Source organism: Hippocampus comes, unplaced genomic scaffold (genome assembly GCF_001891065.2).
Source record: "Hippocampus comes isolate QL1 unplaced genomic scaffold, H_comes_QL1_v1.1 scaffold84, whole genome shotgun sequence".
Lineage (NCBI taxonomy): Eukaryota > Metazoa > Chordata > Actinopteri > Syngnathiformes > Syngnathidae > Hippocampus > Hippocampus comes.
The window spans coordinates 501,215-516,965 of NW_017805144.1; the positions used below are offsets into that span (position 1 = coordinate 501,215).

Consider the following 15,751-nt stretch of genomic DNA (forward strand, 5'->3'; position numbering starts at 1 on the left):
GACGGCGTCTTTTATTCGTTCCACTGGGGTTTAGCGGGTGTGTTTATAAAGAGACGAAAATTGTTTGGGGACTATCCCCCACGTTGTAGAGTTGAGATGGTAACCCAAGAGGCAAAATGACGCTTGCTACTGTTGTTGCGAGTTGCCATTTGTTCTACTAAACCATTAGTCAAACGCCATCATGTCTTCTGTCGTTATTACACAAAGAAAAATCTCTTTACTGTTATTAGTGTTAGTGCCTCAATATGGCTACGCTCGTGAAAGCAATACAACGAACTCAAACGCGTCTTCATTCAATGTTGTCAACTAATATCCGGATTAATTTTATGCAAATTTTCCTCAATTCTGAGGAGAAATTTTCATAAAAATTTGAAAAACCCGGAATGCCGGGAAAATCCGGAGGACTTTCATCTCTGAAAACATTCAACTTTGGTGATAAATGAAGAGGGGGAACAAATCTCAGATCACTGATTCATCTTTTAACATTAACGGTCACAGACGTTTAATATCACATAAAATCCACAAAATAGTAAGTGATAATGACGTATTGGGGTGGATCAAAATACTCATGATTCGCGTCACATGACGGATTTCAGCAAGAAAACAAGACATGTTTGTCCTTCCATTTATCTTATAAATCACATTTGCCCATTTAAAAAAAAACAAAAAACAAAAAACATTTAGCTCATGGCAGCATAGCTCAGTGGTAGAGTGGTTGTGTCCCAATCCAGAGGTTTGGCATTCGATTCCCCAATTGTAACCATGTGGAAGTGTCCTTTAGCAAGATACTGATACCCGAGTTGCTTCTGATGCTGTGTCATCAGTAGGTGAATGAGAAAACAGTGTTAGAGCGCTTTGAGTACCCGAGATAGAAAAGCAGGATACAAGTGACAACCCATTTACCTATGATGAGAATATCAAATATGGCCATTTAGATTTTTATGAACACAATTTACAATGCATAAAAAAGCATGATACCTTCTTTTATCCATAGCCCGTGAATGAAAAAGACCTCAAAGTGCAATTTAAGGCATATCCACTTCCTTTAAACATAGAGTGAATTACAAATTAGCTTATGTTCACGTGACTGAAAAAGAAGAAATAGAAAGAACGCAAAGAATACCTGAGCATTTAATTTTGCATTATTTGCTGTGGCTGGTATATTAATATTGGGTCTCTATCGTCCACTCAGGCACCGCTTAACTCATAAAAAACATCAAAACGTGAAAATACGTTTTGGTGTTTTTTTATTTAAAACATTTAATAAGGGCTTCGCTCAGTCGGTATAAACACAAGTTCAATGAATGAACGCTATCAAATAAGAAGCCTGATGTTCAAATCTAACTTGACCTGCTCAGATGTTTTTGATTGAAATGGCTTTTGGGTTTAGCAAATACAACCACCTTTCCAGTTCTTTTCAAACTACGAAATGTGAGTACTATGCATACTAATTTGGAGCAGTGCATTTCAACAAAAATAATTTTTTAAATAAATACCGTGATCATTGGGAGATTTGTTTTAAAATATTTAATTTTTTCAGATCTCAGCAGGTGGTTTTGTATTTTACTCTACATCCGACTAAACACTTTAATAGTGGTAAGGTAAATCCACGTTGCTCTCAGCAATGAGACAAAGAATCTTCATGTAGTTTCTGCTGTTTTTGGATCCGGCGCTTTCATCGTGTCCCCGGAATTAAAGGTCCTGCTTGTCCACCCAAAAATGACACTACCAGTCTTTTTAAGATTTTGGGTTTTACTTCATTATGTTTAATTTATCATAGATTTCTAGCCAGGGAAGTTAGCATGTGCCAGAAATTTCTTTCAGTCTTTAGCTGATCTTGTAGCTCTTTTCTTAACCTCATTAAACTTGCTGCGCTCTTGCAGTCATCTTTACAAGACAATCAGTCATAAGGAGTAGGAATGGTGCGATATATTTATGGGAAGACTATTTTGTGGAACCTGTGAAGGTAAGAGCCACATGGCAGAAGTCAGACATATATGGCCTCTGCGAAAATCTTTTTTACTCTTGAAAGTGAATTTACTCCATAACGCCCATGAGTGTGCACATTCCAAAGTAATTCTTTTTAAATTTGTTTCATAAACAAGTTAGGACATCTATAAATGTGAAAAATTGGGTTCTCAAGCTAGCATCAAACTGTACCATATTAGCTGTGGTAGATAATTCAACATGGTAGCCATGGGGTAAATTGAGCAATATGGGCAGAGCAAGTTGAGCTCCTCCTTCAAACTACCGTATCGATATTATTTGTGTACCCGGTATTTTGGTTGCATAGAAACTAGGAGGGCGGCCCAGTGGTCAACTGGTGAGCACGTCGGTCTCACAGTGCAGAGATGCAGGGTTAGATTCTGGCTCCGGCCTTCCTGTGTGGAGTTGGCATGTTTTCCCCGTGCCTGTGTAGGTTTTCTTCGGGTAATCCAGTTTCCTCCCAAATTCCAAAAACATTCACGGCAGGTTAATGGAACACTCTAAATTGTCCCTCGGTGTGAGTGTGAGCCCAGATGGTTGTTTGTCTATATGTGCCCTGTGCTTGGCTGGCAACCAGGTCAGGGTGTCCCCTACCTGCTGCCCGAAGAAAGCTGGGATGGGCTACAGCACGCCTGCGACCCTTGTGAGCATAAGTGGATTTGGAAATGGATGGATGACAGGATGGATGCATGCATAAAAACTAGGACTGTGTATCACTCAAAAAAAGTAAAAAAAATCAGGTGCAATACGATTCAAAGATGGTACATTTACAAATGCTACAGTTTCATTCAGTTAAATTAAGCGGTTCAATCCAATATGGTACGGCTCACTTCAAGACGCTATGACGCAATGACTATTTTTGTTGTTGTTGAAAGAAGATAATCATTTTACAATGTGGACTAACTTGTCAGTACAGTAAATAGAAGACTTTTGAAAGACGAAAGAAGTGTATTTGGAGCTTTTGTCATGTCCGTGTCAGGTGTGTGCATCTCTCGACTAAAATACAATTTGATATGCCCTTCAATAAACGGGGCGTGATACAATTCAAGGATGGTACAATTATAGTGGAATGATTAGATTTTGTTTGCTTAAATCAAAACTGGTTTTCTGATTCAAATTAGTTTTCATTACACCCCAAACTGCAACACAATAAATGTAAGCTCCAATAGAGTGTGCATCAAAATGCAATGTCACAGTGCATGACCAGCAGCATAAACAAAACCTTTTAATATAATGTGTCACTGAAATGTTTACAATCTATGTCCGTGTTCTTAGGGACCCCAAGAAAAATCTCTTTTTAAAATGTTTTTTTCATGTTCTACGTCCCACACTGAAATAAAAATGAATACTATGTTATTGCATTGTGTTGAATAAATAATTCCTTCAATATTTGAAGAAATGAAGCGTTTCATTCAGTACAGACATGTATTACTATGATATAACTTCTATGTCCATTAAGGGAGGGCAATGAGGGAGAGATGGATGGAGTGGGAAAATAGAGGCTGGGACAGCTGATCCTCTTGGAGGGGTCGAGCTGGGTGAATTAGGGAGGGACAAAAGAGAGATGGTTTAAATTACCCTGGTCTTATGCACAACGCATACCCAATGCATGGGTTAAGTCATGCCGCAAGGTCATAAAACTACAAAACCGATGTGTTTTTAACGGGGCAGGGGAGCTTTAACCAACACGATTCATCACATTGATTGGGCTATTGGTTGGCTCACTCCTGATTACTATTAGCTCTTTAAGGAGTTATTTACCTACGGGAAGACTTAATTTTTAATTAGCTACTGTGAATGTTTAGTTGGTGTCCCCTCAAAAATAATGATTTGTGTTGTACTAATTTAAGACTGTTTATCTTTTGTTGTGACAAAGAAGAACCAATCATATTCTATGATCTATTCATGCAGAAATAGAGGTCCAGAGTTTCCCATAACATTAGGGTACATTTTTTGGGCACCTGCTCATAGATTTTCTCAGTGATCTTTTTTATGGGTTATTCCTGTAGAATGTGATGCCCTTGCATGTGGAAAAGAAGAGCCATAGTTGCCAGCCCACTTTTCAGCCATTTACTGAACTAAGAACAACAAAACACAATCACATAACCACACCCGCACTGAGTTTCTGTCGGCCACAGCTCACGCCAAGACACTCACAAGCAGACCCGCTGGCATCACGTGCCACACCACCAGGCCTCGGCTCAAAAAGGCACAGCTATAGTACATAGAGACCACTAGAATACTGTACATCCATTTTCCAATTCGCAATTCGCTTCACCTCACGAGGGTTGCGGGTGTGCTGGAGCCTATCCCAGTTCACTTCGGGCAATAGGCTCGGTATACCCTGAATTGGTTGCCAGTCAATCGCAGGGCACACAGAGGGAGACAAACAATCATTCACACTCACACCTAGGGACAATTTAGAGCTGTCTCATGCATGTTCTTGGAATGCGGGAGGAAACCAAAGTATCGGTACCCAGAGAAAACCCACACAGGCGCGGGGAGAACATGCAAACTCCACAAAGGAAGGCCAGAGCCTTTGTGGACTCAAACCTTGCATCTCTGCACTGTGAGGCTGATGTGCTAAAAAGTCTATCACCATGCCACCCACCACTACAATAGAATACTATTTTATATACAGTACGTGTCATACATCGTTTTGGGAGTGTTCAAAAACATTTACAATATATTAATTTAAAGATGAGATTTACTTCATAAAACTATACACACACACACACACACACACACACACATATATGTGTGTGTATGTATGTATGTATGTATGTATCTATCTATCTATGTGTGTGTGTGTGTGTGTGTGTGTGTGTGTGTGTGTGTGTGAGTGTGTTTATCTGCAACAGTATTCCACCCCATTAGTAAGCCTTTATGAATATGGTCATACATACAGCTGTCAATTTGATTTTTTTCCCCTAATCTATCATGTACAGTATCAGATTTTTGTGAAGCGAATCTGAACAGTAGAATTCATCTTTATTTTCAAATCCGACTCAGGCAACATCTGTAAATGGATATAAATCGGATATGTATCCGATGCAACTGCAGTCTAAACGCACCACCTTGATGTCATTAAAAGGAAAAAAAAATGGCGGATGAAGGAGCAGAAAACAACTGTGAAAACCAGATACCTTCGAACAGTGTCGATGGGGGTACTGGTCAATTCAAGCACAAAATCCTTGAAATTGCCACATATGGTTCAGAACTGAGACTGACATGCTGGACCATATTTACTTCTGTAAACCCTGCGCCACATGATTTGTTTTCTGGGAATGCGTGTCACTCGACATTGTGTTTTGTGTATACTTGTGTCACTTCACCGACATATTCCAAACATTTTAGAAGACACATTTATTTTTGTAATTTGAATGACTACATAAAAGTATCCAAAAAAAAACCCCAAAAACTGGAACTGCGCATCATTCCCCAGTGTGAACATAGCCTGCTTATGGACTCAAATGGATTTGTATACAGTACAGTTATAGTGTTGTTAAAAGTTACTGTTCATAATGTATTTAATTATGAAGAGAAAATATAGGCTTTGTTTGTGCTAAGTGCTTTGCAAGTTCTGGTTGCTTCTCTACACCCTTCATACAGTTCTACATTACACTGTAGCAAAGACTTGAGCACACTGCATCAGAAACATTATACGTTTCCATTATTAGCGGTCAAATGGATAGGGCATTCCTCAAATGATTTCCTTTTTTACTACAGAATGCTATCAGATTACTCAGTACGCTCAATATCGTTTGTAGATATTCAGAGTTTGACTTGCCAAATTTGTCAGAGCTCCTGGTAAGCACATGCAGCTGCTTTTTTTTTCTGAGCGCAAATCTGTTTCAAATTTCGGATTCAGTTTCGACTGTGGAGAACATTTTGACTTTGTTGCCATGGGAAACTACAAATAAAAAATAAACACTAATGAATTCATAATCTTGATCCGACCACGATGAAACAGTATTAGGTGCTCAAAAACTACATTAGGGTGGACTAATAAAAGCAATTGTATTCACTTCATAATCAAAATACGATGTATCAGCCCTCTGACTAGAGTATAACGCAGCCCGGTTAGCGGTTTGGCAGCAAACTGCAGTTGATACAGGTTCGTGTGCATGTGTGTATGTAACAATGGTACACACAGGACGTTTTGTTATCATAGACATTGTTACCAAAGACAATTAAGACTTCTCGTTTAACTGAAAGCTATGGCGTAAAAATCATGCACGTCAATGTTGAAAAATGTTGTGGAAATAACAACCTGCGAAGTTTGTTTCAAAGTCTTTTCACATCCACCACGCTCAAGAAATCTAAAACAATTAGGTTACGTTTACGTACCCATTCTAGCACACGAATAAATCCAAGTGGTTCTTTCAATGGTCCCAGGTCCAGAGAAAATCCGGACACCGTATTCTGTGGACATTTGACAAATTAGTAATATGACGAACAAACAAGCAAATTTACTTTACGTTACCTATCGGGCGAATTAGCTCTTACAGTGAAATAACAACACTTACCTGCCTGCACCTGCGTGTTACTTTGAAGCTAACTGGCCCTGGCCTTGTTAGCCAAAAAAAATTAGCAACATGCTACCTTTTGACAGATGACAACCTGTGGTAACACAGGAAAATCACCTACCTGAACAGAGTCCATCGAGACGTGGAACAGGTAGAAAGTTTGAAAGAGTATCCTCCACTTGTCAAATCGATAGAACTGATTAAAAAGTTGCCAAGTTTGAATTAAAACAATTGCATTCAACGAAAACTATGACACTACAGCGAAACGGGCACACGGGTGCCAGCTGATATATGGGAAACTGAAGCCGTTGACAGTTACCGCACTACTGGAATATACGTATATCCGGTCTACGCCTTTCAGAATAAAATAATTTGGCAACGATTTTACGCCATTGAATGGCTTTACGCCACCGATTTATTATGAATAGTAGACGAACGATGCCACTTACTCGCCATCTGGCGGAGTGAAGCCACCGACGGCCATCTTACGTTGCCATCACAAAGTCACCTTAACTTGAATGCATTCAAGTTCAAGTTAACTTGAATTGTCAAGTTGAATTGAACTTTAATTGTCAAATGTGCTGTATGCGCAGCACAGATGAAATTTCTTTCCTCTCAACTACAAGAGAGCTGCAGGTGCCCACGCTACCATCAACAGAACAATTAACATAAAATGACAAAATCATACAACTCGACACATTAGACACAGACAGTCGTGCAATCTTAACCACTTCTCTGCATACAGTTGTTTGAAGCAGTTATGGATGAAAGAGGAGAGAGTCAAAGTGTCCTTTCACCAGTGGATCAAAGACGTCATGTTGAAATTGTGCACACGTCTGCTACAAGCTAAGTTTGAAAGCAAACAAGAAGCTGTAGCGTCCATTGACGAAAAAGAGGCTCACAACTCCCGTCCCATTGACTGACCGAGAAGCACTAAATGGACGTTTTGTCAAAACGGTACTAAGTGTATTCTGTTATGTGACTGTATTTTAAATAATACATTGTAGCATCAAAGAAACTTCCGTTTTTAAATTTTTTGAATAAAGTTAAAAAAAAATAAAAAAAACAACAAACAGGGCAGCCGCCATTTTGCCTGTGGCTGAACGCGGCAGCTAAGGATTGTACGACAGTCCTTCAACCTCAAACCATTTTTCAAATCAAGAAACTGGTAATTCTCGCGAGTTCTATGATTTAAAATTGATAGCTGCATCTGTTTTATGACATATAGCTGGTGTTGGGTGGTTTATTTTTTAAATATTTACATTGAGTGTAAGGGTGGGTAGAAATGTGTGAGTAGGCCTCTTGTTTCCTAGCGCAAACAAACCAAAATTGCGCAACGCTAAAGTTGAAAGAACTTTACATTTCCTTAATGAAGTTATTGATATTGTGTCTAACTAGCAACAACTGATTAATTTTTTGATGATATAAAATTAGCCTTCAGCTAACATTCGACTAATAACAGCGACTTTTCATCAACGCTCGGTTTCGTCGTTTTTACGTGAGTTATATACAGGTATATTTTTCATTTTTATTTTTTACAACATACACATCGTGACCGTTAAAGTCGCCATCTGGATTTAACCAAACATTTAGGTAAGAATCTTCCTTTGGTTAAACGTTCCCGGTTTCTAGTGTGTTTCAAGAGCTTCTCCGTTTCTAAACTGCATTGTGGGAGACTCATAGTCCTGGGATACACTGTAGATTACGATATTTCAGAAATGTCAAATTATGAGTCTGCGTCAAAAAGGGGGGCCAAGAAGATTGGTGAAATAACAAATTTATTGAGTAATGGACAATTAAAACCTGGACATTGGTGGCGGTAAGTGATCATCATGAATCGTGGATTGAGAACAATCATGAATAAATGTGACTTGTGGCCACGCAAACATTTGGATGAATCAAATTGTAACTTGACTAGCAATTGTACAGTATATGACAGCATTTTATCAAAGGGCTTTCTGGAGCGAATACTGTATTGAAAGAGACTTGTGCATGCCAATTGATGCCTGATTTGGAATGTTTTCTGATGTTATTTAAAGTGGAACTAAACCAGACAAAAAAGTGTTCATGTCAACTACATTTCAGAGGATAAACATGGGATTAGTCAACCTGAAATATATGAATTTTATGATTTGATAATACAATAAGTGAAGTGTTGGGATAGACAAAACAAGTATTTAATTATTGATGTTGTACCCTATAGTCAGAATTCTCAAACGTGTGCAATAATAACCCCTTCAGTCCTGTGGGGAGTGTTTTTGATTGATTTTTTTTTAGGTTTAAATCATCCTTTGGTCCTTTGCCGTGATCCTTGGAAATGGAAAACATACCTTCCTTTGAGAATACTTGGGCAGAAGACTTTTTTTCCCCCCTTTCAACATTGGTTGATAATACCTGGCCGTTTCCCCTTCTTTGATCATGCAAATGTGTCCAAGTGTGCAATATTTCATCCAGCCCAAGAAGAGTTGTTTTTGCCATCCTCCAGGCTGCACCTGTGCCCTTTTTGCAACATGAGATTAAGCATTTTTATATCTCTCCCCCACTAAGATGCAGTTTTTTATTGTTCATGTTCCACAAATTATTTAAAAAACAAAATCTTAAAAAAAAGAAAAAAAGAAAACAGATCATGAAAAGGACTTGAATCCACCATCAGTGTAGTTAAGCAATCCGCCAGCAATAAGTGCCCTGGGCGATCCACACCCCCATTTCACTCTTATCTCATGGATCAAGTGTTCCTCCAGGACTTCATACTGAAACAAGGACACACCATCATCAACCTGCAAAAGAGGAAGAGACTGCCTGTGCCCACCTCAGGTAATTTGCACCAGATAAATGCAAGGCAAACAAAAATATTGTTTTCACTGAGTATATTATGTGGTCAAGATTTTGCTGTTTAGTAATAGGAATGTAACGATAATGGTGATATTGCAATATTAATTTTGTCACAATATTGTTGTCATCATCATGTTACGATATTAAAAGCAACATAAAAATGTTCTACTTCTTCCTTTCAAAACTTTGCTGCTGTGAATTGGGAATTTCTCCATTGCGAGACGTGGGACAGGAGAAGTGAACTAATCTCTTTCTGTCAATGGACGCTACAGCTTCATGTTTGCTTTCAAAACTTAGCTTGTAGCAGACGTGCACATTTTCAGCATGACGTCTCTGATCCACTGGTAAAAGGACACTTTGATCCTCTCCTCTTTCATCTATAACTGCTTCAGACAACAAAGTATATGCAGGAAAGTGGTGAAGATTGCACGACTGTCTGTGTCCTATGTGTTGTGTTGTGTTATTTTTGTTTTTTTTACCTCAAGATGGCGCCGCGAGAGTGGCTGCCTTTCCAGCAGCTCCTATATTTTGTTGTTCTACTTATTCCTTTCATAACTTTGCTGCTGTGAATTGGGAATTTCTCCATTGCGAGACTAATAAAGGTTTTCTTATCTTCTCTAATAAAGGTTTTCTTATCTTAAAAAAAAGAAAAAATCCTTTTCGTCTGGTTCAGCCAAACAGCATTATGAACTACACAGACCATGATACTTTGCACCAATTGGAACACATGACTAAAATGTCTGGGCAAGCTTATTTTTTGTTACCACTATTATTTTTGTACAAAAACCACAATATTGTGTTTTTCTTTTCTATCGATATTGTGACTTTTTTTTATTCATTTTTTTTTTTTTTAGTATTGTGAGATATTTTTAAATATCTACGACAACCCACAACATTGTGATAATCATCGTATCGTGAGGATTCATTTGTGACAAGATCGTATCGTATCCATATTTTAGGAATCCATATGTCTTGAAAATCTGTAATTATGTTACAGACTGTACAATGACCTGATCTTTGTTTTCAGGGAGTCCTGTTGGCTTGGAAGAAGCAGCGACTGAGTTCAAAAGTCATAGCCAGATTGGTGCCAATCAAAACATAAACCAGCCTCACAATGCCTAACAATGGAGATGACTGCTACTTCTTTTACTATTCTACCTGCACAAAAGTAAGCAATATTGGTGTTCAGTATTCAGGTATTCTGATATTCCTACACTTAAGTCACATAATATTGTCTCTAATTTATCCCGCAAGGGAGACGGCTGCCCTTTCAGGCACTGTGAAGCAGCGATGGGCAATGAGACTGTCTGCAATCTCTGGCAGGAGGGACGTTGCTTCCGGAATGTCTGCAAGTTTCGCCACATGGAGATCACAGTAAGAAGCACTTTAAAAACAATAAAATTAATGAAGCAGCATATTTTGCATGTCTGTACAATATCATATCGAGAGAAGTTTTGACCACCTAATCTCCATGAGGGTCTATTACACATATGTCAAAGTGCCGGCCCGCGGGCCAAATCCGGCCCGCGAGAATGTTTTCAGTGGCCCCTGGGATGATATTGATTTATTATTAGAACCGGCCCGCGGACCGCAGCAAGCCGAGAGCCCGCAGATCTTTTACACGCACCAAAACTACATTTCCCACAATGCAACGGTGACGCGCCAAGCAGTCGGCCGCTTTATTTAAATATTTATTCGTCTAGCAGTCGTTCCCATAACAGTGACATTAGCTTTCAGATACCCATCAAAAATGGCAAAACGGAAGGTGGACACTGAGAACCGGGGGTTTCAAACAAGGTGAGAGTCGAAGAACATGTTCATGGACGTAGCTGGAAAACCTGTGTGTCTTCTGTGTGGAGAAAGTGTGGCGCGATTGAAATGGTGTAATCTGAGACGACATCATGAAACGAAACACGCAAACAAGAACATGGACATGGAGGGGGAAGGGGGATTTCATTAAAAACGGTATACTTAAAGTTTGTGACGAAGTTTACCCCGAAAAAAAGCAACTCTTTTTAAACGTGAGCATTAGCAGAAACACAATTGCAGTGTTTCTGCAAAGATACGGCAGTGCGTGCTGCGCAGTTTGACGGTTTCCTCCCCGACACAGTGGTCCCGCTGCGCATCCAGGCTGCTCAAACGTTGTCGAAAGTTTGGCAGCACATACGTGTGTGAACAACTATTTTCTTTGATGAAGCTGAACAAAACATCACACAGAAGTCGATTTACTGCTGAACACCCTCACTCAATGTTGAGGATTTGCTCAGCTCAGAGCCTGACCCCAAATATTGATGAACTTGTAGAAAAGTTAAGACACCACCGAGTATCAGCCTCAGCCTCAAAGAAGTGAATATTACTTATAATATACTGTGCAATCACATACTAAGAGTTTTTACTCAGTTCAAGTTTAAAAATTAAAGTACAATATTTGCTTTCGCTGCTTGTTACTTCTTGAAGAAAGTGTTGTTTTTGGTTTATACATTTTTGCACTTTATTTTATTGTATTTCAATCCAATTATGTTTTAAAAATATTTTATTTGAGTAAATGATCGAAAATTACTGCACTATTATTTGTTTTTCTTTTAAGTAAATTTAGCCTACTTTTGCTAAAAGAAAATATGGACTAGTGATAGTGCCTTGAATAATATCGGCTTCTTTCATTCATGTTATGGGGATTTTTACACAAAGGAAATTTTTTTGTGCCTGTTGAAAATTAAAGTTTACTGACATAGCCATAAAAAAATGTTGCTTTATTTATCTGACCATATTGGAATGTATTTGTTAGGTTTTCAGTCAATTAAATTTGGTTCAATAAACAATATGTGGTTATTTTTAAAATTTTCAATGAACATTCGATCAGTCCGGCCCTCGGCTTGCAGCAAAAATTTTTATCTGGCCCTCCGTCCATTTGACTTTGACACCCCTGGTCTATTAGAAACAGAGAGCTGCCAAATGTGACGGATAATCCGTATTTTGTGACAGAAATCACTGAACAACTCATAATGCGCAAAACGCTGATCTTAGAAAAAATCCAACGTCTAACATTAGCACCATTGGATGGCGAATACACATTTCCTAAATGAATGTGATGAATTTAACACATGCGCACACCCAAAAACTGCACGTCTGTATTGAACAGTCGCCCAACTTCTCTGCTTTCCGCTGTTCGTATCGGGAATGGTTGGCGCGTACCAGTCGAATACCTAAACATGGTTAATGAATAAAAGTTCGTTAACTCGTTCATATTTTGAGTGAATGTGAACTGAACTTTGTGTATTGTGGCTTCGTGAACATTTCTGAACAAGCTCATTCTGGGGCCAGTGATCAGTTTTTGAATGGCAGTTAATTTTTGTCCAATACCCCTTTCCCACTGCCGCAAAACCACGGGTAAACATGCTTTTTTGGGCAGTGGGAAAGGCTCACTGGCCAGTGTCGATCCGTGACCACCAGCACGCCATGGAAGGCGGGTTGTGATCGCCGCCTATCGCCTCCGCTTGCAGTTTGAAAGCCTAACACGGGACTTCCCGGTAATTACGTGATGACATAGGGCGGTGCGTGATGCGTCATAACATCGCGCGCCATTGGCCCTCGTATATAGCGCGCCCCCTGCAATTTTGGCCAAAAATTCACGTCGTCTACATTGTCTCATTAGTAGCAAAGAGTTGATCCTCCGCTGCTTTTCGACCATTTTGAGGACGGTAAAAAGCATGATAAAAGTCACTTCCATGTTGCTTTGTTTACCACCAAGAAATCTGTCGCACTATCATCTACGCAATCATAGCGTGGTGACGTAACCAGACGCAAAGTGGTGGAAGTTTAGGGGCTGGGGGGGGGCACAGAATCTCCTTTTGTTGGTCAATGGGAAAGGGACAATATGCCAATTGGTTGCGTGTAGCCAGGGATAACTACTGCCCGCTAGTTTCAGTGGGAAAAGGGTACAAGAGTGCCAGGTTTACTCTTATTAATCTACAAGGAGAAAACCCGGCTAATCACACAGTAAACAAGCCTCAAAGAGGCGGAAAGGGCCATTATTTGGCAATCCCGGCCACCAACAGTAGCACAACGCATAAATTACAGCTGGACGATGCATTGAAATTTAAATCATGCTTTCTATTTTGGCCTTTCTCAATCTTGAAAACATTACAATCAGCAGAATGAGAATGCAAGAGACTTGAATTTCACATGATCTTTATTTGCATGGTTATTTTGTACTTGACGAAAAGAGTAGAATGTTCATGGTGCAGTGACAAATGTGCGTGAGGTTATGTTTAGGGTCCTGCTTTTATTTCAAAATGTGTGTGCGTGTGTGTTCATTGTGCAGGAAAAAAAGTTGGGCGCACTCGTGCAACCAGTGCAAAAAGTTAGTCTGGAGCCCTGCCTATATCGGGATTGTAAAATTTTGCCCATAACGGACAGCACTTCCTCTCTGACATTGTAATCAAAGCTAAGCATAATTATCTTTGCAAAGATGGGATTCATGTCCCAGCTCCTGTTTTTTTTTTCTTTTTCATAATGAAGTAGTCTGTCAAAGTACTCTCTTGTATAAGACAGTGAATCAGGCGAGCCAAACATTTGATCAAAGGAAATTGTTGGTGACATTCCCCCCCCAAATAACATCCAGCAACAACAAAAGGATGACTAGTCGGTCGGATATGACGTGGTTAATTCTGAGCCTACCTTTTGAGTTTCTGAAGCATTTTGATTGTTTTGGGTAACCACCATTTTGGTAAGAAATAAACCCTAAAGATATGGCTGAGAAGTGTTTTTACATCTACATTTGAGTAGACCAACATCCTTTCCACAATTATTTGTGTTGTGAAGAGGTTTTCTGAGTGAGTTCTATTGTATTATTTTTCTTCTTATTGTTGTTATTATTATTTTAATCAATCTTCAGCAATTTCAGACAAGCCCATTTTATCTGCATGATTGAAAAAGACTCAAATGTATTGACATAGTAGGAATATAATCAGACCATACTTCTAATATTATTGTATGATGGTAAACTCTTACGTTAATACAGAAAAAACGGAAGGAAATACCATGTTATTGGGAGACCCATCCAGCCGGCTGCCAGAAACCACACTGTGCCTTTTTCCATGAAAAGCCACGTTATGTTGATGGCATTCTTATCCCACCGGACACAAGTGAGTGTATTCCCAGATACTTTTACATTAGCAAGTGTAAGAGCATTTCAACCCCACCTGTGAAGTTCAGCTAAAATGACAAATAACGTTTTCCCAGGTCAAATCGAGAATGAGGAAGAGCAGCATGAAGAGCCACCACCGCTGCCAGCCACTCCTCTCCCCACTGCAACTAATCCTCAGTTGAGAGGAGTCATGAAGACAGAAACCCAAGAACCAGTTCCAAGCCCCACCCATCCACCTGTGGTGATTAATCCAGCAGATGATGATGAGGATGAAGACGGTGAGTTTTTTTGTGTGTTTCAGTGTAGTTTGAGTTCATGACATCTATAGCCCGCGCGAAAAGAATTGGAACAGCCGGGTCAATTCCTTTAGGGCAGCTGTGGCCAAGAGGTCAAGTTCTTACCTACCACCGTAGTTCAAGACCATTCCCAGGCACATACTGCAGACTCCTTGCACAAGACATCAAGACCCCAAACTGCTCCCTGCTCACTTTCACTTTGTTCTTTTTCTATACAGATGGATTCAGATCAAAAGTTGAATATGAGAAAACATTTCAGAAGTCCAGCTTTCATGATTTTTACATCTAGATGTGTTAAACCACTCAGGACAGAACACATTTTGTTGAAGCCACTCACTTTTCATGTGAGCAAACGCATTCGCACATACATTAATCAGAGATGAAAGTCCTCTGGATTTTCCCGGAATTCCGGGTTTTTCAAATTTTTATGAAAATCTGTCTGGAGAATTGAGGAAAATTTGCCGAAAATTAATCCGGATATTAGTTGACAACATTGAACGAAGACGCGTTTGAGTTTGTTGTTTTGCTTTCACGAGCGTAGCCGTGTTGAAACACTAACACTAGTAACAGTAAAGAGATGTTCGTCTCTTTATAAACACACTTGCTAAACCCCAGTGGAATGAACAAAAGACACTGTGGACAAGACAGTTGTTGTAAAAAATATATTTGGACAAAAAGGGAAACACACAGATTGGCAGAAAAACGTGTCCGTCCGACTTCGAGTGTCGTCTCGGCTAGCTGAGTTTAGCTGTTGTCGTGTGTGACGTCGGGTGTGTGACGTTGTTGCGTCAGCGCTGATTGGTTGAAATCAAAAGACGCGCTTGCGTAAATGTTCGCGCTAACGCACGCGCTGCAGAGAGCAGCGGACAAGCTAGAGTGGCGTCGCCACAATAGTAATAATACCCTCGTCTCGCATTCTCATGGCCTCGCCATATCTCTGAGATTTCGAAATTTCGGCGAGA

At 39.6% G+C, this 15,751-nt stretch overlaps 2 protein-coding genes across 7 annotated transcripts in view; one reads left to right on the forward strand and one right to left on the reverse strand.

The window, feature by feature from the left end:
• The window catches only part of sypl2a (synaptophysin-like 2a), a 33,724-nt gene extending 26,885 nt beyond the window's left edge, over positions 1-6,839 (reverse strand). Inside the window, exons 1-2 of the mRNA XM_019867659.1 lie at positions 6,637-6,839; positions 6,337-6,411 (exon numbers count right to left, since the gene is read on the reverse strand). Of these exons, the coding sequence (XP_019723218.1) occupies positions 6,337-6,411; positions 6,637-6,651 (90 nt within the window). The 5' untranslated portion in view covers positions 6,652-6,839. The remainder of the gene's footprint in view (positions 1-6,336; positions 6,412-6,636) is intronic.
• A 740-nt stretch (positions 6,840-7,579) lies between these two features.
• The window catches only part of zc3h11a (zinc finger CCCH-type containing 11A), a 31,808-nt gene continuing 23,636 nt past the window's right edge, over positions 7,580-15,751 (forward strand). For 3 of the 6 annotated variants that reach the window (XM_019867648.1, XM_019867652.1, XM_019867654.1), the window contains exons 1-5: positions 8,424-9,329; positions 10,375-10,515; positions 10,602-10,721; positions 14,368-14,491; positions 14,589-14,771. In XM_019867648.1, coding sequence (XP_019723207.1) covers positions 10,462-10,515; positions 10,602-10,721; positions 14,368-14,491; positions 14,589-14,771 — 481 coding nt within the window. In that variant the 5' untranslated portion in view covers positions 8,424-9,329; positions 10,375-10,461. Of the gene's footprint in view, positions 8,109-8,423; positions 9,330-10,374; positions 10,516-10,601; positions 10,722-14,367; positions 14,492-14,588; positions 14,772-15,751 lie in introns of those variants that run through there. The other 3 variants (XM_019867650.1, XM_019867649.1, XM_019867651.1) reach the window with 3 other exon arrangements.